The 23553-nt window shown below is 51.5% G+C and overlaps 1 protein-coding gene and 1 long non-coding RNA gene across 3 annotated transcripts in view; one reads left to right on the top strand and one right to left on the bottom strand.

Moving 5' to 3' along the window:
* Positions 1–19249, bottom strand: part of CDH5 (cadherin 5) — a 38621-nt gene extending 19372 nt beyond the window's left edge. The window contains exons 1-2 of one of the 2 annotated variants that reach the window (XM_032284112.1): positions 19047–19249; positions 6099–6330 (exon numbers count right to left, since the gene is read on the bottom strand). In XM_032284112.1, the coding sequence (XP_032140003.1) occupies positions 6099–6311 (213 nt within the window). In that variant the 5' untranslated portion in view covers positions 6312–6330; positions 19047–19249. Of the gene's footprint in view, positions 1–6098; positions 6331–7883; positions 8452–19046 lie in introns of those variants that run through there. The other variant, XM_032284111.1, reaches the window with a different exon arrangement.
* LOC116555506 overlaps positions 1–23553 on the top strand; it is a 159263-nt gene that overhangs the window by 13420 nt on the left and 122290 nt on the right. The window lies entirely within an intron of this gene.

Below are 23553 nucleotides of genomic sequence, written 5' to 3'. Positions count from 1 at the left end.
AAAAAGAATGAAATCATGTCCTTTGCAGCAAATGGATAGAGTTGCAGGCCATAATCCTAAGTGAACTAACGCAGAAGCAACAAATCCAGTACTGCATATTCTCACTTATAAGTGGGAGCTAAACAATTGGTACATGTGGCCATAAAGATGGAAATAATAGACACTGGGGACTCCAAAAGAGGGGAGGTGGGGATGAGAGTGAGGGTTGACAAATGACCTATTGGGTATGACGTTCACTATTTGAGTAATGGGTACACTAGAAGCCCAATTCCCACCAGTATGCAATATACAGGTAATAGACATGCACATGTATCCCCCCCCAAAAAAATTTTTTTAAGCCAAAAAAAAAAAAAAAAAAGAACCTTTGACTGGCCACCAATGAGTTGTCCTCATGGTGTGACCTGCTGGCAGAGCCCCAGTATGCACCAGAATGGTGCCTGAACACAGTAGGTGATTAGAAAACATTTTTGGGTGGAAAAATATACTTGGTGCCATTGGAAGCCAAAGGATATTTTTGCCCCGTAGAGGTCATGTAACCTCTCTGAGTTGTAGTTACCTCATTTGTAAAATGGAAATAATATTGCTTCTGATGTTGCTTTGCTCTGAGGAGTAGAACAGCACTTTTGAAGTCAGTTCTGGGAAACACTGGACTCTTGCTGTTCCACACAAAGATGGGGTTCCAGCCAGCGGTGTGCCGGTGCTGGCTTTCGAGAACCAGCTTACAATTTCAGGAATATTTGTGAGCTGATTGTTAAATACAGCCATTATTACAAATTAAATTATGTAAACTTAAAATGAAATCATATGAAAAACAACAAATTCTCAGAATTAATCCCTTCCTAATTATTTTGCTACCTTTGATTATGTTTTGAGGTTGGTATCTGTATGATGGAAATGCTAAATAATGATGTGCTCATGCATATCTTCTCCCATCTTGTCTTGGCCTTCAATGACATCACACTGAAAGCTTGAAACTAGGCATGGTCAGAGTATTTACACCATGGAAATTGGCAAGTGCTACAAATTAGAACCTTTTCCCCTGGACAGCCAGTTGTCAAACATTTGTCAGCACACCCCTGGGCCCGGTACAGAAAATGGTACATAAAATGTTCTCTTCTTGGAGATTTATAATGTACAGCCCGACAGAAATGAACTCCAGTGAACTTTGTGTAACTCAGGATTTTCCATACTTAGACCACAAAAGCATTTTTCTGTGTGACATGTACTGTTTGTGTCCCAAGGAATTAGATTTGGAAAATAACATTTGTAAAGCATCTTACACCAAAAAGGGCTCTCAATAAATGATAGTTAATAATTATTAATAATAGAGCCACAGGTTAGAGGATCTTAAGCTAGAATTGCTAAATATTCCAATTAAAGAATCATAGAAACAGAAAATATTAGGAATATAAGATAATAGTATTTTATGCATATACAATCATACTCTCATAGAAGGTTAGTATGTCCCCAAATTAGAATTCTATTCAGTTAAAAAATATAACTTGGTGCCTGGGAGGTGCCAGACCCCCACTAGTAGTACAGACAGCACAGATCCCATTGAGGCTCTTAGGACCTTGGTTTGCAGCCTCAGAGGCTGGCATGCTGAGGAAATGCGACATTTTTTTTGTTTGTTTTGTTTTTGAGACAGTCTCACTTTGTTGCCCAGGCTGGAGTGCAGTGGTGCAGTCTTGGCTCACTGCAACCTCCACCTCCCAGGTTCAAGCGATTATTCTACTTCAGCCTCCTGAGTAACTGGGATTACAGGCGTGCGCCACCACGCCTGGCTAATTTTTATATTTTTATTAGGAGGTTTCACCATGTTGCCCAGGCTGGTCTTGAACTCCTGACCTCAAGTGATCTGCTCACCTCAGTCTCCCAAAGTGCTGGGATTACAGATGTAAGCCACCATGCCCAGCCTCCATTTTTTCTTTTCTTTTTTTTTTTTTTTTTTGAGACAGGGTCTCACTCTGTTACCCAGGTTGGAGTGTAGTGGCACAGTTTCTGCTCACTGCAACCTCTGCCTCCTGAGCTCAAGCGATTCTTTTGCCTCTGCCCCAGAGTAGTTGGAACCATAGGTGCGTGCCACCAAGCTTGGCTCATTTTTGTACTTCTTTTTCTGTAGAGATGGGGTCTCACTATGTTGCCTAGGCTGTTCTCAAACTCCTGGGCTCAAGCAATTCTCCCGCCTCTGCCTCTCAGAATGCTGGGATTACAGGTGTGAGCCAGTGAGCCCGCCTCACAGCACTTAAGGTCAGATAGAGCAAGGGCTTCATATGAAGGCATCTGGTGAGGACTCTTTAGAAAGGCCGGACTCGACTGGGCACGGTGGCTTATGCCTGTAATTGCAGTACTTTGGGAGTCTGAGGTGGGCGGATCACTTGAGGTCAGGAGATTGAGACCAGCCTGGCCAGCATGGAGAAACCCCATCTTTATTAAAAAAAAAAAAATTAGCTGGGCTTGGTGGGATATGCCTGTAGTCCCAGCTACATGGGAGGCTGAGGCAAGAAGGATCGCTTGAATCTGGGAGACAGAGGTTGCAGTGAGCCAAGATTGTGCCACTGTACTCCAGCCTGGCAACAGAGTGAGACTCTGTCTCTCAAAAAAAAAAAAAAAAAAAAAAAAAAAGGCTGGACTCCTGGAGAGAACTGAGAGAGGCTGGGGTCTCAAGAAAGAAGAAGGAGAGTCCAGAAGGGCATGGCCACATCCCACATCCCATGAGGTCTGGAAAGTGTCCTAAGGGTTTAGCAGCAGTGCAGTCATTGGAGCCCTCAGTGAGAACCGTGACAGGAGTTGGTAGGGTGGGAAGTTAGATGACACAGCCTAGGAAAGAGTCTAGAAGGGGAGGAAGTGGAGACGGGGAGTGAGGATCACCCTCTTGGTTGGGCAGGGTGGGAGAGAGGTGGGAAGCAACAAGCATCTTGGAGCAGGGCCGTGGCATGCAGAGGGCAGGTGGGTTCACGAGGAGGTCATAAGCCCCATGGTCAAGATGCATGATGAACAGCTGAACTAGAGGGAAGAATCCATGCCCCAGCTCTAGAACTGTGGCTTGCGAGGACAGTGGAGACTCAAAGAGAAGGGGGCTGTCTGGGGCCCTGTGTGAGTTGCTCAGGGTGAGGATAAGATGCTGGTCTTCCAACTGGACTCTGAGTGAGTGTGTTAGGACCCACCAGGGCAGGGAGGGTGGAGGGAGGAAGGCAGCTTGGATCTGTGTGATTGGAGTTCTGCATACAATTTCATGTGAATATCCAGTTTCTGTTTTCCTTCCCTTCAATTTTTCTCCCCTAGACTTTATTTTTTAGAACAGTTCCAGATTTACAGAAAAACTGAGAAACTAGGGCAGAGAGTTCCCAGATGCCTGCTCCTCTTTTTCCCGGAGTATGAACACCTTACATGAGCGTAGTGCATTTGTTATAATTAATGGATCATTATGGATGCATAATTATTCGCCAGAGGCCATATTTATGCAGAGTTCCTTAGTTTTTTTTTTTTTTTTTTTTCTACCTAATGTTCCTTTTCTGTTCCAGGATCTCACGCAGGATCCCACATTCCATTGTGTTGTCATGTTTCTTTAAGCTCCTTGTGGCTGTGACAGTTTCTTAGACCTTCATTGGTTTCTGATGACATTGACAGTTTTGGGGAGTATGAGTTGGGTATTTTGCAGGATGCCCCTCTGTTGGAATTTGTCTGATGTTTTTCTGATGATTAGACGAGGGTTATGGGTTTCTGGGAGCTTCCACTCCCCCAGACCTGTTTTCTAAGATCACTGTATTTAAACATAACATCTTCGTGCCAAAAACCCATATTTGTGGGTTCAGAAGGCAGCTGAGGACTCACTCCCATTGTCCATCCGGTCTGTAAACAAAGGCTCCAGGCTCTGACCTTGATAAACAGGGACTTCCTTCCTTCAGATTACATACTCAGGAGCCAAGAGGTGATCCTTGGAGCCCCGTCCTTGCCCTTTCCAGGCATCCTTGTTTCTTCCCCGTGTGAGGACCCCCATGGTTCCTTGGTCTCCCAGCCCCATGCCAGGGGCCAAGTGAATGCTGTTGGCAAATGATGGCAAGTGTTCTTCCTGCTGCTCAAGACCCTTGGGTGAGCCCTTTACAGGTTGCTTTCACTTTCCACGAGCTCTCCCTGACTCACTCCATAGATTTTCTTTGAGGTCAGACATTCTCTTTGGAGGCTGATTCAAGGCACAATTATCCCACTGGGAAGGATGCAGGTGGGTTGACGACATTTTCCTGTATGACGCAGAGCTTACATTTGTGTTCAGAGTCAGGAATGCTGGGTTTTCATAGGGCTGCGTTCTCCTGGGGCTTTGTCCTAGTCTCCTTGTATGACCCTGGGCAAGTGTCTTCCCCTATGAGTGGCCATGCTGGAGGACTTCAAGATCCCAGTTACTGTTGGGAGCCATGGACACTGCCAGCTGGCTGTGGGCAGGGCTCTGAGTGGAGATTCCCCAGCTGGCCCCATTCCCATCCAATTTTGTCAAATGCTGCACAGATATTTCCAAATCTCCCAAATGGGAAAATTTCATGGCAGCCATGGTTGGCCCTGCCCTAAATCCTGAACCCTGAGGCCACAATGGCCTTCTCAGCTTGAGCGTGGGATGACCCTATACCCAGTCCACAGACCAAGGTCTGCTGGAGCATTTCTGGTGCCATGGGCAGACTGGGCCTCCTCATCCAAAGTTCCTCTCCAGCCTGTTTCTCTATAGCCAAAGGGCACTGCCACACCATTTGTGGGGTTCTTTGTCTGACATATGCTGCCCCTCTAGACCAGGATGGGTAAACTGTTTCTGTAAAGGGCAGGTAGCAAATATTTCCAGACTTATGAGTCATATGGTCTGTGTTACCACCACTCAACTTTGCCATTGTAGCATGAAAGTGGCTGTGGGCAATCTATAAATGAATGGATGTGGCTGTGTTCCAATAAAACTATCTGCAAGTCTAGGCAGTGGGCCAGATTGGGCCTGCAGGTGGTAGTTTGCTGATCGCTGCTCTAGATCTCCATCTCCATGAAGGTGGGGACCATGTCTGTCTTAGCCCACTGTTGTTATCTTTCTGGCACTGAGTCCAGTGCTTGGAATTGTCCTTCCGTTCTCCAGTACATTGACATGTTCCTTTTTGCACCTAGCATTTACATTCCAAGAAGCTGACAAAAGTGAGATTTTAATGCACTCAAAATAAACTTTATTCCTCATTGAAAACTCTCAAAGCACACTGTCCATCTACCTGTCACTGTGTGTGAAATTCCACTACTAGGGACCATCATTACCACCATCATAACCACCACATGCCCCTTTACCATTCACTACCACCACCACCACCACCACCTTGTCCTTCCCCATCCTCACCACCATCACCATCACTATTAGTGCCACCATCAACATTTATCCTTCATCACTACCATCACCATTACAACCACCACCTACCTCTTTATCATCACCACCATCACCATCACCACGATCACCACCATCAGAACCACCACCTACCCCCTTATCATTACCACCATCACCATTATTACCACCATCACAAGCACAAGCTACCCCTTTATCATCACCATGATCACCACCATCACAACCATCACCTACCCCTTTATCATCACTACCATCACAGCTAACACCTACCCTTTTATCATCACCATCTCCAGCATCACAGTCACCACCTACCCCTTCATCACCACCACCATCACCAGCATCACCACCATCACCAGCATCACCACCATCACAACCACCACCTACCCCTTCATCATCACCACCATCACCAGCATCACCACCATCACCAGCATCACCACCATCACAACCACCACCTACCCCTTTATCATCACCACCACCACTCCCATCACCCCCACCACCACCTTGCCCTTTCCCATCCTCACCAGAATCATTATTACTATCACCTACTGCTACCATTACCACCACTACTTCCACCACCACCACTTCTACCACTATTGCTAACACCTTCACCCTTATCATCTCCACTCCTACCACTACCACGATATCTATCACCATCTTTGCCACCATCACCATCACCACCACCACTGACACTATGGGCCAGCTGTTGATGGCTTCTCCTGTCCTGGGGCCCCAGCCTTACCTTGCCTACATAATGGGGCAGTGAGTTGTTTTTCTCTTCATCAATGTGCATCTGGTTCCAAATCCAGTCTCTCTTTTGGCGCCTGTGGATGGGCAGCAGGCTGGGAGTGTCCCATTGGGCAGGGTTAGCACCTGCTGCCACTGTTGCTGCTGCTGCTGCCAGCAGGCCCAGGCAGGCACCTGATGTGGCAACTAGCATCATGAGCTTCTGCATCTTTCCAGGAGGAACAGATCTGGGGAAAGAGGAGAGACAACTTCAGGTTATGGTTGCCGTGTCTGGCCAAGCAAGGATGAAAGGAATACTTAGACTCAGGTATTTTGCATGAGAGCAGCTAGATATGATGCTGAAAGCCTGGGGCAAACACAGTCTCTGGGTAATTAACATTATTGTTTCCCCTTTCAGGGAGCAATCATGCTGGAGGATGTGCAAAGGTTTTAGGACAACATGAGTAAACAAGCCCATTTAAGATAAATTTCCCTATGCTTCCTTGTACCTACTCCTTACCCTCTGCCTCAGGGTAGAACAGCTGCCTTCAGCTTATTCTTCCCAGAAGGTAGGCAAAACCTTCTGATCTTTCAAGAAGATTTGCATCCTTTCCCTATAATTTCTCCCACCACTCTGACCTATCTCCCACATATGGATGTGAGCAGCTCCCATAGGGAACTGAACTTCCTTTATCTGTTTACTCCTTCATCCTTCACTGTCTGCAGACACCTGCAGAACCAGATCCCCTTCATGCCTTGATAAACTCTGAATCAGGGAGGGTGAAAACAGATGGAAACCATTTCTATTTGTGAGTCACGTGTGCTAGAACGGAAGTAAGTGCAGGGGATATGGGAGCCCACAGGAGGGCCTGTGGGAAGGTCTCCAGGAAGCGGGTATAAGGCTGACACTGATGGCAGCTCCAAAATCCCCAGGCATTGGGTGCTCAGGTCATCCTCATTGTTCAAACTGGAGTAAGTGGTGGGACTGAGAAGGGAACCTGGGTGTCTGATAGCAAATCTTTATCAAGCACTTATATTTTGCCTGGCACCGTCTGAAGCACTTTACATATGTTATCTCATTTAATCTTCCCCGTTACCCTCCAGGCTGGTGTAATTATAACCCTCATTTTGCAGATGAGGAACAGAGAGGTTTTGGCACATTCCTGAAATTATCTAAACTCTAAAGAGCACATCCGGGATTTGAACCAGGGCTGTCTGGCCCAGAAGTTCAAGTCCTTTCCTCCTGTCTTCCCTTGTCCCAGCAGCTGCTCTGGGACAGGATTTAAAGCCTCTTCTCGACAAACATGCCCCTGCCTGAAAGCCCCTTTATCAACTTTGCGTTGATTCTGTCTTCAGAAGGCTCTCAGGAAAATCCAACTGTCTTAACACTGCGGGCTGGCCCAGCACTCCAGATCTTACAGTGAGTGGTCAGCTTTGCTGTCACAAAAGCATGGGTAGGTGGGGTGGTGAGTTGAGGGTCTGGGTTCATAGGAATGGCTTCATCATTTGTGGGGCCCAGTGCAAAAGAATTTTAAGAAGGAAATGGAACATTAAACCAAGCATGAGGCCCTCTGAAGTGCAAGCCCTGTACGACCTCACAGGTTGCACACTCTGGAAGGCAGGTCTGTGGGGTAGGGTCATGGGTCCCCCAGAGATCAAGGCCTGGCTTCATTCTGAATTCCAGGAACAGGGGTTTTCTCCACTGCCCCATGGGGAGTTCAGGCTGTGACCTTGGCCATTGGCATGTTCTCTCAGCCCTGACTCCGTCTGTCCACCCAGCCTGGGTCCCTGAGTCACTTACCTGAAGCTCCTGGGATGATGTAGAGGAAGAACAGGTGCGTGAGAGAGGGAACCAGGGCTCACATCTGGAGATAGACAAGGATCTACAAGGCGCTGGATGAGATGGCCTCCTCCCTTGACTGTCCCCTGGCTGGCCAGAGGGAGAGGCTGGACTCTGTACATCACATGACGTTTGTAAATTCTAGTAACTCCTCTAGTAACATTTCCTGGCGCCGGGCTGACCTCAGTGAGGGCTGAGGGTGTCTGTGCTGGGCCAGCTGACTTCTGGGCTCGCTGACTTTAGTATTGAGGGCCCCTGCCTTCCAGTTCCTGCCTCTGGCCCTGGAGGAAGTGGACTCCCAGGGTGGGGATAGGTCCCAGAATGCAGGTGCCATGTGCCTGGGGGAGGCCCTGACCTCTCTGGGCCTCAGTTTCCCCAGTCATGAATGGAAGAGACTTGAGGCCCTTCAAGGATGCTCTAGACAGGAGGAAGGCAGTGAGCAAAGGCTTGCAGAAAAAATGAGGTAGGTTGGGAGTCCTGGCCAGGAAGCTGGTCCCTGATTCAGTGGAGGTGGCAGGCATGACCCCTGCCCCAGCCTCACTGGGTCCAGGCCCTGTGGGTCATTTCCTTCTTTGTCCAGAAAGGAAGTGCAAGCTTTGATTCTGTCTTCCTCCCTCAAGTGAGAAGTGACTCACAGATGACAAAGTAAAAGAGACAGAAGTGAAAACAAGAAACAGGGAGAGGGAGTGTTCTCAGGCCTCTGGGCAGGAGAGGGTGAGTGCCCACACTCTGAGCTGATAGGTGCTGGGTGCCTACTGCAGGATGGGCTCCATGCTAGGCAATGGGGGTGCCACAGTGAACGAGACAGATGGGGCCTGCCCTTGGGGAGTGCACAGTAATGGGAACAACAGAAAATTAATAAGTCAATGAGGAAACATATTAGCTGGCAATCAGAGATGTTCAGGGAATTACAATGAGAGGTGCCGCAGAGAGTAGGGGGCAGCTGGCGGAGCCTGTGAGGCCAAGAAGGCCTCTGGGAGCGCTGACATTTCAACGCACATCTGAGTGCTGGTTACAAAAAAAAAAAAAAAAAAAAAAAAAGCTACCGGGTGCGATGGCCCACACCTTTAATCCCAGCACTTTGGGAGGCTGAGGTGGGCAGATTGGTTGAAAGCTGACGTTTCAACCTACACCTGAGTGCCAGCCACAGGACCGCCAGGGGAGGGCGGGGAATTCCAGGCAGAAGCACTGTTGCTGGTCCCTGGGTACCTCCACATCTGAGCCCACCTCTGCAAGCAGCGGTTTGTTTCCTTAAGGAAGCCCACCTCTCTGTAGCAGTCCCTTCATAAAATCTCTTCAATTGGCCCCTCGGGGAAGCTCTGTTTCCTGCTGGGGACCCTATCTCTAATACAGTGAACAGGAATGTGGTTTTCTCTTTCCTGGGGCCTGTTGGGTGGGGTTAGTGATCCCTAGGGCTGACCGCAGCCATCAGTCAAATGGAAATACAGTTGTGTGCTGCAAAATGACTTTCTGGTCAACAATGGACTGATCCACCTGCCTCAGCCTCCCAAAGTGCTGGGATTACAGGTGTGAGCCACTGCACCCGGTAGCTTTTTTTTTTTTTAATGGCAAAACCAGCAATTACTTCTGCACTATCCTAATAGTAAACTAAGGTTAATTTCTTACTGATGAAAGAAAAGTACTTTCAAGTAAATTTAGTGTAGCAAAGTGTACACTGTTTAAGTCTACACTAATGTACAGCGTTCCCCTAAGATTCTAATGAAGCTAAAAATTCCTCTGGCCTAGTGACATCGCAGCCATTGTGACATCATAGCACGAGTCATTACTCGTGTGTTTGGGGTGATGCTGGTGTAGACAAACCAACTTTATAAAAAATGTTACATTAGGTAGTGCAAAAGTAATTGTGTGCTTTATTTATGTCTCTGTTATCATTATTTTCTTTGAGATAGTTTCATTCTTGTCACCCAGGCTGGAGTGCAGTGGTGCAATCTTGGCTCCCTGCAACCTCTGCCTCCCGGGTTCAAGTGATTGTCCTGCCTCAGCCTCCTAAGTAGCTGGGTTTACAGGGGCCTGCCACCACACCTGGCTAATTTTTTTTTTTTTTTGTATTTTTAGTAGAGATGGGGTTTCACCATGTTGGGCAGGCTGGTCTCAAACTCCTGACCTCAGGTGATCCACCTGCCTCAGCCTCCCAAAGTGCTGGGACCACAGGCGTGAGCCACTGCCCCTGGTGGCTTTTTTTTTTTTTTTAATGGCAAAAAACAGCAATTACTTTTGTACTAGCCTAATAGTAAACTAAGGTTGATTTCTTATTGGTGAAAGAAAAATATTTTAAAGTAAATTTAGTATAGCTAAGTGTACAGTGTTTATTAAGTCTACGGTAATGTACAGTAATGTTCAGGCCACTCACCACTCACTTCCTGGCTCACCCAGACCAATTTCTAGTCCTGCAAGCTCCATTCGCGGTTAGTACCCTAGAGAGGTGTACCATTTTTTTTTTTTTTTTTTGAGATTGGGTCTCCCTCTGTCACCCAGGCTGGAGTATGGTGTGAATATAGCTCACTGCAGCCTCAAACTCCTGGGCTCAAGCAATCCTCCCACCTCAGCCCCACGAGGCAGTAGGACCACAGGCATGTGCCACCACATCTGGCTAATTGTTAAATTTTTTTTTGTAGATACGGTTGGGGTGGAGTCTGACTATGTGGCCCAGGCTGGTCTTGAACTCCTGCCTCAAGTGATCCTCTTGTGTTGGCCTTCCAAAGTGCTGGATTACAGGCTCCTTTCTTTTTCATCTTTTGTATGGGATTTTTACTGTACCTTTTCTGTAGATATATTTAGATACATGAATACTTGCTGTCGTGTTAAAATCGGCTACGGCATTCAGTACTGCACCATGCTGCACAGGTATTTAGCCTAACAGCAGTAGAGTGTACCATCTAGCCTAGGTGTGCAGCATAAGTGTGCTCTATGATGTTTGCACAACAACAAAATCACCTGAACTTGCTTCTCAGAACGTATCCCAGTCATTAGATGCACGGCTCTACCCTCACCAGACTTCAGCAAAGCACAGTCCACCAATCACAGGCTGGAACCATGTGGTCCTGAGGGGACACTAACCCCCTCAGTGGGCTTTGCCTGGCCCCACATAACAGAGTGTTCTCTAAAGGTGCAGAAAAGCCCCTTGGATTCTGTTCTGTGTCCAGCAGGGGCCCTGTTGCTAGCCCTGGAGAGAAGTCCCTTGGTGCATATGGGGGCCACCAGCAAGCTTCTGCCTTCTGACAGGGCTGGGACTGGCTCTCACAATTACCCCGCATCACCTGTGTGTCATTTGCTGGGGCAGAGGGAGGTCTGTGTGCTTAGCTCTCCTCAGTCAGCTGTTGGTGAGGGGCCGGACTTGGGGATGGGGCCTTTGGGAGCTGGGGATCACAGAATCCCATTTCCATTCCCACACCAGAGCCGAGAGCACCCTCCCAAGACAGCTGTTTCTCGCCTGGGACAGTGGAGGGGGGCTGACCTCCCTGAGCACTTCCCTGAGGCACATGTTATTTTATTTAAAGCTTTCAACAGCCCTTTGAGGTAGTTGTCTGCATTGCCATTTTGCAGGTAAAGAATTAGGGGTTAGAGAGGTAGGGTGAGTCATCCGAGGTCACATAGCCACGGGAAGCGGAGCCAGGATTTGAACTTAGGCTGTCTTTCCCCTGCAATAGTGCTTTTTGCATCATGCCACCCTCTCTCTATCTCTGTGGTGGCATTCACATGTAATAATAATAAACTATTCTCAGTGCTTGGTTTTCATCCATACTAGCACTTTTAATTTTCACACTAGTTTCAGGATGTAGGACTTACATTTCCACTTCACAGATGAGAAAACTGAGACTCAGAGACAAATAACGCATGAATAGTGGATCTGGAACCCTCACCAGATTGATCTTTTTCTGCATCCTAGGCTCCTTCTCTACTCAATCTCAGAGATACCTGTGGGAGCTTCCCGTCTGAAAATCCACGTTCATTTGTGTCTTTTGCCCTTTACGTTAGAAATTTGGCCAATTAACTTTGGGAGGCCAAGGCGGGCAGATCACTTGAGGTCAGGAGTTTGAGACCAGCCTGGGCAACATGGTGAAACCCTGTCTCTACTAAGAAATACAAAAATTAGCTGGGTGTGGTGGTGCATGCCTGTAGTGTCAGCTACTTTGGAGGCTGAGGCACGATAATCGCTTGAACCCTGGAGATGGGGCTTGCAGTGAGCTGAGATTGTGCCACTGCACTCCAGCCTGGGTGACAGATGACAGAGCAAGACTCCGTCTCAAAAAAAAAAAAAAAAAAAAAAATTTGGCCAACTAAAATGGGGGCTGCAGGGAAGAGTTTTGTTGGACAATTGCTCCTCTTCATTCTGATGCAGAGGAAGCTGGGCCAGTCAGATCTGCTGCGCCACAGCTGAAAACTGAATTTCTCTTGGCTGCCTCCTCTGGAGGTGTGGTCCTAGCCCTTTTTTCATTTTAGCCCATTTCCTTTCAGTAGGTAAGAGTCATGTCTCTTGGTCGTTCTCAGCAGTTTCCAGAGAGACTCAAACTGTTGCCAGGTAGATTTGGGGCACCCTAGACATTCAGAGGGTCTAAGGATTTTGGAAGTGATTTCCATGCTTAGAAATTCCCAGCTGAGCAGCCCAGCAACAGGCCGATTATGGTGGTGAGCAGGGAGGGGCCACGCTTGGCAACTCAGGTGTAGGTGCTGGGCTTGCCGAGGCCAGGTGCCTGCCTGTGTCCCAGGCATCCAGGATGCCTGTCGATGCTGCTGTCACCAGAGCCACATGAGAGGGTTTGGGGACAGTTCCAAATGGAGGAGGGTGGGCCCTCTGAACCCTTTGTGAGTCTGGGGAGTTCTGAAGGACCCAAAATTAGAGGACAGAGTCAGTGGCCTGAATCCGCTGGTGAGTGGGCATGGAGCCCAGGATAAGCAGCAGGGGAGCTTTGGAGAATAGAGGGGATGACCATGCTCAACCACGCCCCCATGGGAGGTTGGGACCTCAGAGGCCTCTGGGGTCCAGGTCTGTCTTTTTCTACCACGGGTAGGGCAACTGGGATCAGAACCCAGACACCTAGGCTAGGCCTTGGGACTCAGGGGTTCTCTGAAGGCTGAGCCACCTGGGCAGCCTGAGAAAAGAACGGGGCTTCTGCGGCTCTTTCTGCTCCTCTCCAGCTGCCTGTCTGGCTCTGCAGGTGCCTGGTGAGCCTCCAGGCGTAGCTCCAGCCCACAGGACATTCACTCTCTGGGAAGCTCCTCACATCACCAGGCTTGGTCACATCCTCCCTGCCTGTGCACTTGCTGTCCTCTTTCCTCTGCCTGGATTTAGGACACAGGTCACCACTTCTCTGAAGCCCTTTCTAGAGTCCTGGGGTTATACAGTCACGCAGCAAACATTTATTGAGCATCTACTATGTGCCAGGTACTTAATTCCATGTGGGAATAAACACGGGCTTCACGGACTTCACTTCCATGGGAGAGAGGGACACCAATCACGTGGTGAAAAATGCAGTTTGAAATTGAGACATGCGCTTTGATGGACATATAGAGGATACAGTGGGAGCACATAGATGGAGAGGGCCCTGATGGGTCTGAGGTCCAGTCGCAGGAGTGAGTCCTGCCTCTCACTGACCCACTGTGGGACAGCATACAAAGCTCCCTTTGGTGGTGACATTCACATGTAATGATAATAAACTATTCTCAGTCCTTGGTCTTCATCCATACCAGCACATTTAATTTTCACACTCTCCCCAGGATGTGGGACTTATTCCCATTTCACAGATGAGAAAACTGAGGCTAACAGAGCCTAGCTGAAGTCGTGTATGTCTGGACCCAGCTGGGAGCCCCTCAGTGGGGCAGCTCAGGAAATGCCCCTTTTCCTTTGTGGGTGTCCACCTATTTGGGGTTCTGCCTCCAAGGGGCTGTAAGATCAGCTCAGCTCTGTGCTGCATTACAGTGGCAAAAAGAGGCTACAGACACAAGACAGAGGAAGGGAAGGGAGGGGAGGGGCTAGAGCTTGGGACTCCCTGGGACCCCTCGCTTTGTAGCTAAATAGGACATAAGAAGTCTGGACTCAGCTGGGAACCCCTCAGTGGGGCAGCCCAGGAAATGCCCCAGAGCTGGTCCTGTCCCTGACCACCAAGAAGATCACTGCCCCTGGACCTGACCAGGCCCCACTCAAGCCTTAGATTCCAGGGGCCAAGTCTGGGCTTTGTAATGTGGGGGGTTTTCAATAGGCTGGAGGGCCTCAGGGGCGGGGCAGAGGAAGGCTCCAGGTCCAGGACACACACATGACATCTGCAGGCCACATGGACCTGTGACACCCTCAAACATGCCTTCACGAGTGCACACCCCTGACCACAGGCACCTGCCCAGGCCAGCTCCTGCAGGGCTCCTCCGCGCAGGCCTGGCTGCTCTCCTCCCTGACTCCCAGCACACCCGCCTTCAGCTAGGATCCCAGCCCAGCCTCCCGCAGGGTCTGGACTCCAGCCCAGAGGCCTCGGGTCGGGGATGAGGGTCAGGGCTCTGGGAGGAGCCGGTCTGGAACATGCAGGAGGTGTGTCTGCTGGCGTGGGGGCACCGGGGCCCCAGCTCTGTGTGTGGGCCTGGGCAGCTCTCCCCACCACCTTCCCTTTCCACAGCTCAAATCTCAGCCCAGGACAGAGCTGGGACCCAGTGACCCCCAAACTCCTCCAGGGACTCAAATTGTCTGCTTGAGCTCAGGCATTGAAAGCTGGGTCTTGGCAGCCATAGACATTGGGAGGACGAAAGGTGAGGCTCTGGGAGGCTCGGGAATGGGGTTTGGCCAGGCAGCTATGACCTGGCCCCTTGTGCTTCCTCCTGGTTTGTGGCTCAGTTTGGCCCTGGGATAGTCTCCTGTGGCTCCCAGACCTGCTCCCCTCCTTTCGAGTTCTGCCAACAGCCTCCCCGACTCCCTGCAGGAGGAAGTCTAGCTCCTGAGGCAGCCCTTAAGGCCTAGCATGTGTCCCCTGCCCATCCTCTCTTCCACCTCCCTGCCCCTTCTATTGTTCTTCAGCTATGAGGAGAACTAAAGGTTTTTGAAATGTACAATGCTCTTCTCTTAGCAGCAGGCTTTTGTGCAGGCTGTTCCTTCTGCCTGGAATACTCTGCTTGGCTGTGTTTCCTGGGTTAACGCTTTGCTTCTTCTCAAGCCCCAGACTGCCTCCTCCATGAGGCCTGATTGCCACCTGCCACCAGCGCAGCCTCTGCCTCCTGGCCTATCTCTGCCCAGGCAGGTTCTGGGCCTAAGAGTCCACTTCATGCCATACCTGGGTGCGTGAACCCAAGGTCCCAGACCTGGAGGTGCTGCCTGTCAGCCTGGCGCCAGCTCCAGCTCTACTCTTGCCACCCACTCCCTCCCCACTCATGGGATTTAGAAACAAATCTGTGTATTTTCAGACAACACGTAGCGGGGTCAGAGTGGGTGCAACTGTCGGTATAACTCAGAGAAGCTCCTCCTTGTTCCCAAGTAGCTCCTCTGATGGCCCATGGGATGGGCTGCAACTGGACTGCTTAAAAGATCACCGATAGGATTTTGATCCTTTAGGGATAACAAAATTATTCCTCTTAAGAGTCCCTGACCTGGCGCGATGGCTCACACCTGTAATCCCAACACTTTGAAAGGCCAAGGCAGGCAGATCGCCTGAGGTCAGGAGTTGGAAACCAGCCTGGCCAACATGGTGAAGCCACATCTCTACTACAAAATCAGCTGGGCCTGATGGCACAGGCCTGTAATCCTAGCTACTTGGGAGGCTGAGGCAGGATAATCACTTGAATCTGGGAGCTGGAGCTTGTGGTGAGCGGGGATTGCACCATTGTACTCCAGCCTGGGCAACAAGAGCAAAAGTCTGTCTTAAAAAAAAAAAAAAAAAAAAAAAAAAGAGTACTCAATGAATACGCAAATACCCCTGAGCTGGGCACCTCTTAAGGCAGGGCACCTCGTAAGACAGGGCTGGAAAAACAGAACTCAGCTTGCCACGTGCCCGTTTCCACACCTATGGCAGATATCGCCAATCACTCACTCAAAGACTGTACTGAGGATCCGGGGGCGGAGTTCAAGTTCATTCCCACTGAACTTAAACTCAGCCCCCGAATCCTCAGTACAGCCTTTGAGGTAGAGGGTACCAATTGGCCAGCCCTATTTTGTGATGTGAAACAAATTTGTGCTGGACTCTGTGCACTCCGAGTCATCTAGTCTGTCCCCCTGCCTCCAAATGGGACAGCTCCAGACTTCAAGGAGAGAATGCTCATGCTAAGGAGCCTTCCAGCCTTCTCTGGCCTTCCTGACTTTGTCCCGCACTGTGAGGGCAGCAGGGGCAACAGAATGAGCCCCTTGCACCTGCCTGTTTGAACCCGCCCAGCTGCTCGGGAGCTGTGTGACCTTGAGCTCATCCCTTGCTTGCTGAGCCTCAGCTTCCTCATCTGTAATGAAGGCAACAATGGCTGCCTCCCTGGGCAGAAGGATTAAATGAGATCATGGGTGCAAAGCCTGGCACACAGTAGGTGCTCAGTAAGTGTGTGGGTATCTTGACCCCTATCTACCTGCCCCCCTCCAGCCTGGGGGGTGTGGCTTCGGCTGGCTGACTTACACTTTACCTCATTTCCTGGCGCTACTCTAGGCCCACCTCGTACTCTTTCTGTTCCTCTGCAGAAGGAAATCTCATTCACCACCCGCCTGGCCGGCCCCTGGGTCCCGCTTCCTTCTCCTTCCAGTATCTGGACCTGCCAGGATCTGACTGTTTTGCTGTGGTTTAAGGCAGATAACCTGGAAGTCCCTGCATGAGTTTAGGGACCACCCCCTACCCTGGAGAGATGGGAAGATTGAGGCCCAGGCTGCGGAGGGGTTGCCCGAGACCTCCTGGTGTCTGAGATTCCCACTTTTCCGTCAGCAAGCCCTCTGTGATTTACCCACCTAACCCCAGCTTGAACCTGGATTAGGACAGACTTTTCAGTATCTCCTCAGCCAGAAGTGAAGCTCATGAGGGCAGGACCTGCCTTCTAGAACTTTCCTCCCCCTGGGATGATGGGGCTCCTGGCTTGTCCTTGCGCCTGCCTCTGCGGCCTGCACTGGCCCGCTTTTCCCCTCTGAGCTTCACTGTGCAGTGTGGATCAGAAGGGACCTCACTCACACCCTGCTTCTACCTTGTGCTGGTTGTGTAAACTTGGACTGGCCTCACAGCCTCCCTCAACCTTGATGGTCCCATCTGTCAAATGGGAATTCTTGTAGTCACTTCTATCTGCACTGAGGGAGTGCAGAGAGAAGATACAGGGACCAGGCACAGGTCCAGGTGGGCCAAAGGCTGAAGATTCTTCCTGGGACGGTGTCTACTGCATCCCCTGTGTGTCCCTGAGTCAGCAGCGAATCATCCAACTTCTCAGAAGATGTGTGGCCCTATCTGGCTTCCTGCCCTCATGTCCGGCTCTTGTTTAGCAACACAATAGCTCAGGCTGGGGCTGCCAGGCGGGCAGCTTAACCCCTTCCAGGCCACGAGACACCTCCCCTACCCCTCACCACAGTAAGCTGAAATTGGCAGGGCTGCCCAGGGGCTAAGTAGCTCTTGGGCCCCTCGGAGGATACCTGCTGCCCTCTAGGGCAGGGCAGTGGAGAATGCCAGGCTCCCACCACCTGAGATGGGCTAGGGCTCCTGGCCCTGCCTCCAGTGGCCTGTGGCAAAAAAGCCCTCTAGGTACACCCTCGGCTCCTCAGAGCTGCCTTCCTAGGAATGCCCTCCCTCTCTGGTCAGAATCCTATCTGCCCATCACACAGGAGAAATGTCCATGCCCGGGAGGGAGCCTGGCGTGGAGCAGGTGCTCTGAGGTGCTCTCAGTATCCTCTCACTTGCACCCCCTTCCTCGTACCTGCTGGGCACCTGAGGACCTCTCACTGATGGGGCTTGACTGAGGGTCAAAACCTTTATGACATTCACAGCCAGGATGGGCTCTGGGCTAGCTGGTACATCCAGCCACTGTTCCTTAAAGCTCTCATGTTATGTGCCATTCCCAACACCAGAGATGTAGATCACCTCACTTAATTGACTGAGGAAACATTGTTTCCCCATTTCACAGATGAGACACTTGAGATCTGGGGAAAGAGCCAGGGCTTTGAAGTATGAAATCCTGGTTCAAATCCCCACACCAGCTCATATGTTTCTAAAGCTCAGTTGCCTTCACTGAGATACAAAGAAAGAATAGGCCTACCCTGCGGCGCTGTTAATGGTAGAATAATGAGCCCCACATCATCTCTTGTTCCCCACTGTGGTTTCGAAACTCTGGGTAACTTTCCCAAGGTCACCCCAGAGCAAATGGGAGAGCTGGGATCTGTACCCCGGGCGGCTGTCTCCAGGACAGGCTCTTGGCCCAGACCTCCTGACCTCCTGACCTCCTGCTTCTGGGGGACTTCCTGGGCTGTGAGGGCCTCGGGGCTCTGGCGCCCTAGCCTTTCAAAGGGTGCTGAGAGGAGAAAGGGGTGGGGGACGCTGTCCTGACTGCAGCTCCCTCCACGCACAGCAGCCCCTATGGTTTTGGGGCAGGGAAAGGAGGGGATTTCATGGGCAGGTCCTCAAGTGCCCAGAGCCAAGCCTCAGTTTGCCTGTCCTGAAATGTTGGCACTGGCTGATAGAGATGGGCCGAGGCTCAGAGCTCCCCTTTTTGGGCCCCTCCCCAGATCCCAGCATAGAGCTTCGGTGGCACATGGGAAGGGGTCTGAGGAGGGGGTGTCAGGTCTTGGTAAATCCTCTTCTGGTAAGAGTAAGGGCATGGAGGGGAAGCCAAAGCCTGGGTGCCAGTCCTTTGCCCTGGCACACTGGGTGACTGGGGCAGAATCCTGCCCTCTCTGAGCCTGGCACCAACGAAGGCCAGTGGGCCCTTTTGAATTGGAGAGTCCGCTTGTGGGAGAGCCGAGCCCTCGCCCTGCCCTCTCAGTCCTGAGATGCCCATTTGTGCCCTTGGCACCACCTCTGGGTGCACCTTCCCTGACCCTGCTCTGAGCCATGAGGAGGCCCAGCATGCCCTCCAGGAGCTACTCTGTCCTGGGAGCACAAGGACACCCATTCTACAGACCCTCCCGCTTTGGGCACAGGGTCGTGGGTCTGGGGTGGAGGGCAGTGTGGGAGCCCCACTCACCGTGCCTGTGGGCTGAGGGATGTCTCTGTTCTGTCGGGCTGTCTGTCCGTCCAGGGCTGAGTGTGAGTGGAGGTCTGTGGAGCCCGTTAGCCGACTGTCTCTGGAGGGGAGCCACACCCCACCGGCGAGGGAGGCCTGGCTGCTTCCCCTTCAGGTTTTCCAGCTGGCCCTGGCCCACTTCCCCCCGGGATGGTTTCCTGTTATTGTTCCTTTGTGAGGTCTGGGCTGGCTGTAGATAGGCAGGCCCCTTGGTGGGCGGCTGCCTCGGCCCCGGATGGCTGTTTCCACAGAGGCCTGGCCCGGGACCCCACCTGGGACACCCCGCTTGAACCCTAACTCCTGACCTCAGCTCTGGACCCTGAGCCTAGCACCTGCCAAGATCCTGGCTGCGGGGACCCTTGGCTGCAGCATCGCATTTAACCCTCCTTGGAAAGCTGCAGGCAGGTGTCATCACCCCATTTTTTTTTTTTTTTTTTGAGACAGAGTCTCGCTCTGTTCCCCAGGCTGGAGTGCAGTGGTGTGACCTCAGCTCACTGCAACTTCTGCCTCTCGGGTTTAAGCAATTCTCTGCCTCAGCCTCCCAAGCAGCGGGGACTACAGGCACACACCACCATGCCCAGCTATCATATTTTTAGTAGAGATGGGGTTTTACCATGTTGGCCAGGCTGGTCTTGAACTCCTGACCTCGTGATCCACCTGCCTTGGCCTCCCAAAGTGCTGGGATTACAGGCATGAGCCACTGTGACCAGCCTTATCACCCCCACTTTATAGCCTGGGAAGCTGAGGTTCGTTGGGTTTAAGGTGCTTGGCCATCCAGCTGGGATATAACAGAGCCAAAAATCGTGTTGGGGTCAGCCCAGCCCCAGAGCTTGACTTTCCTTGGTGACCCCATGACATCTTTGTGGGGACAGACTTTAAAGGTGATGGGGAGGCTTTAGGAGATGGGAAAGAGATGGCAGCTCTTGGCTCTGCAGGGCCAGGTTGGCCTCTCCTGGTCGGGGTGGGCGTGGACTCCAGCTCGAAGGTCTGTCGGGGCCGTTTGCCTTTAGGAATTGGGTGGAGTCAAGTGACCCAGCTCTGCTTCTGATGTGATCTCTGGCCAGTCCTGTCACCCTGGAGCCGCAGTTTTCTCATCCGTAAAATGGGGATAATCACAGTCTCAGCCTCACAAAGCTCTTGAGATAAACGAGAATCAAAGAGGGACGTGAAAGACAGTGACACTGAGGCTGGACCAGAGCCCAGCAGAACCAGGAGGCTGGGGAAAGGGAGCGGCCAAGATCTGCTAACCAGGAGAGACACAGGAGGAGCTTCTAACAACTACAGAGGCCTGGGCTCACCCCAGATCAAATGATTTGGAATCTCCCAGGGCAGACCCTGGGAATCTGTCCTTTGAAGAGTTGTTTCTGTTTTTCCAGGGCGAATGGTTGGGAAGTCCCAAACTTGTTTTATTATACAGCTGGGCAAGCAGAGACCCTGAGAAAGAGAGGGCCCAGGGGCGCTTAGCAAATCAGAGCACGAGATGGGGAGTGAGATGGAAGGATATTTTTGGAGGAGGAGTGGACAGTGGTTTCTCTGTCTCAGGCATGTTGAGTTTGAGATGTTTGTTAGATACCCAGGTGGAGATGTCAGGCTGGTGGGGGAGGCAGGGGTAAGTCCAGCTGGAGCTGAGGTTTGGAACCCATGAGCTTTGCCTGGCACCTGAGGCCATGGGCATGGATGAGCTTGCAGGAAGGGAGAACTCGGGCCCTCTGACATTTGGGGATCCTTTAGAAGAGGGTCCAGCGATGAAGGAGGAATGCCAGCAGAGGGCAGAGAAGGAGGGCAGGAAGTGGTCAGTGGGTTAGCCTGGGGAGTGTGAAGACTGAGACTTGACTTTAGATTTGAAAGATGAGGTCATTAATGACTGTGACCAGAGCAGGTTAAACAGGAAAAGGCAGACAAGACAGATTGGAGGGGCTAGAGAAAGAGGGACGGGGATGCGGAGTCACGTGTGACTGTGGCTCCTTCCCCAAGTCTTACAGTGAATGGGAGCAGAGAAGCGGGAGGGTTTTTTAAAACTATGGCAGCACGCTCATGTCCCCAGGGAGCGTCCAGCAGATGGGAAGACAGACGATGCTGGAGTGTGAGGAGTGACCTGCTGGAAGAAGAACAGTCCTTGGGGCGGGATTCTGAGTGGGATCCAGAAATTCAACCGCCGATTGTGGAACGAACAAACAACAGCTCAGCGTTTCCTTCTCCAATGGGATTAACTCTGCTTTCTCCTGTCCAGACGGTGGGCTGGCCACAGAGGAGCGGGACAGTGCTCTGTCTCCTGTGTTCCAGTCCACACCCCTCTCACTCTCGCCTGTGTTGACAGCCTGTCCTCATGGTTTACGTGCCCATGGGGACACACTGGCCTGTGCATTGCTTCCTGCTGGGTCTGAGACTCGGGGCTGGTGGCAGATGGGGACAGGGCTTGTCCCAGCACCATCTGCCAATTCCCTTTGTACTCCCAGTCCACAAGGAAGTTGACTCTGCCCTGAAAACTGCTTTCCCTATGGTCCGTAAACAAAGGAATGGTTAGCTGGGCATGGGCTGCGGGCCCCAGGGATGGGGATGGGGCCACCGTAGCAGAGGTAGTTAGACTATAGGAGAGAGGCTGGTGCCTCCTTGGTCCCCCTGAGGATCTCATGCCTGGTCTCTGGCACTGCCCAGCCTCTGCTCCAGCCTCTCTGGAGGCTAAGGAGGTAACAGGAGGGCACGAGGCCAGGAAGTGCCATTGGGAGCAAGGCAGGCAGCCGGTGGGCCGGCAGGAAATGGGATGGTCTGTGAGATCAGATTAGCAGCAGAGGAGGAAGCAACAGTGGAGGCACTGGGGGTGGGGCGACAAGGCCTGGGATGCCCACCCAGCCTCTGCCAGGGTGAAGGCTAACCCGGCAGGAACTGCTGCTGGAAGAGGTGCTTGTGTGGGGGTGGGACACCCCGTTTGGATACTAGCATGACCCGTCGCTGCCTGTGTGAGCTGGGCAGCTGACTTGCCTCTCTGAGCCTCTTTCCGCACCTGTGGATTGGGTTATCTGTTCAGACTTTGCCGGCTTCTGGAAGCTTAAATTCGACAATGAAAATAAATGACAGGACCAGCAAGCCTTATGGTGTGGCTGTTTCTCAAAGTGTGGTCTTCAAGCCATTGGTCCTGGGAGAAGGGGATTGAATATGCAGATTCCCGAGGCCCCACCCTGGGCCGATGGGGCAGAGTGGCTGGCAATGGAATCCCAAGACCTGTGTGTTTGTGCCTCCCCAGGCAACATGTTTGTGTTGTCACATTTGAGGACCATAGCCTTTGTGGGTGCTGCCAAGGCACTAAGCTCTCCTTGGGATTCCTCATTCAAACCTTAGGACAACCCTGGGGGGGCGGTACTACTGTTGGCCCATTATGCAGATGGGAAAACAGAGGCTGGGAGTGAAAGGTTTTCCAAGATCAAAGTTTACCAGTGGTGGGACGGAAATTCCGAGCTTCTGTTTCCAGAGCACAGCTCCTTATCCAAAAGCTTTCCTGCTCTGCTGCAACTGAGTGAGAAGCACTGTGTCGGGACACAGCAGGGGTTCTCCAAATGGGACTTCCCTTTTCTTCCTTCTCACAGCATGAGACACCCAAGGATGGGACAGTAAAATGATGCCATCAGCTTCAGCAGGCATGGTCGTGGTGCAGCCCTGCAGCCTCATGCCTCGGGACTTTGCCCATGCTATTCCACCTTGTGTGTTTCCTTCTCTCTCCTTCCTCACCTGCTCACAGAGTCCCACCAGAGCCACCTCTATCTCACTCTCTCTGTGCTCCACTCCCTCTTCTGAGCTCCCGGGCACTTTATACAGACCTCATTCACAACCCTCCTCTCTTTTCCCACCGGAATCGTGTCCTATTTGGGTGCTTATCCCCAGCACCTGGTAGTAGGTGAGTGCTCTCCAAATGTGAACTTGAAACTGTGCACTTGTTAGAACCGGGCAGTCAGCCCACTGCTCCCTGGGTCGGAGGGACCAGTGGGGAGAGTCCAGTGTTTTGTGTTCCCAGGCAGGTGGTGTTCTGATGGCAGAGGGCTTGGTGAGCCCGTCTGCTCAGTTATGGGCAAAGGAAAAACCCTTTTGCCCAGCCAGCTGTGCTGTGCTGAGGGGCAGACAAACCTCTAGGGAACAGAGAATAGGGCCCATCTGAGGTAGTCTCCTGGGGCTCAGAAGGAGGAAGAGCAGGAAGGAGGAGGAGGGAGGGGTCTTACCTTCAGCTGTGATTCTACAAGAAACAGAACACTTGTGATGGGAGCTGCAGACACAGCTGAGAATCCTCTGAGCAGAAACTGGGCCGAGCTCACTTTGGGACTCTTGGACATGAGCTTAAGGCGGGCACCAGGCAGGGATGAAGAGCCCACTTTTTGAATGAATGAATGAATGGGTGGATGAAACACTGGTATGTTGAGGCAGACACGAGGTGCAGGACTGGGTGTGTGCCTGTGTTCTGTGGTATGTTCTGGTGGACAGT

This window comes from Sapajus apella, unplaced genomic scaffold, assembly GCF_009761245.1.
Source record: "Sapajus apella isolate SASKATOON/1434 unplaced genomic scaffold, GSC_monkey_1.0 scaffold15, whole genome shotgun sequence".
Classification (NCBI taxonomy): domain Eukaryota; kingdom Metazoa; phylum Chordata; class Mammalia; order Primates; family Cebidae; genus Sapajus; species Sapajus apella.
The sequence above is the reverse complement of the archived record's forward strand: the minus strand, read 5'-3'. Positions and strand labels throughout refer to the sequence as shown.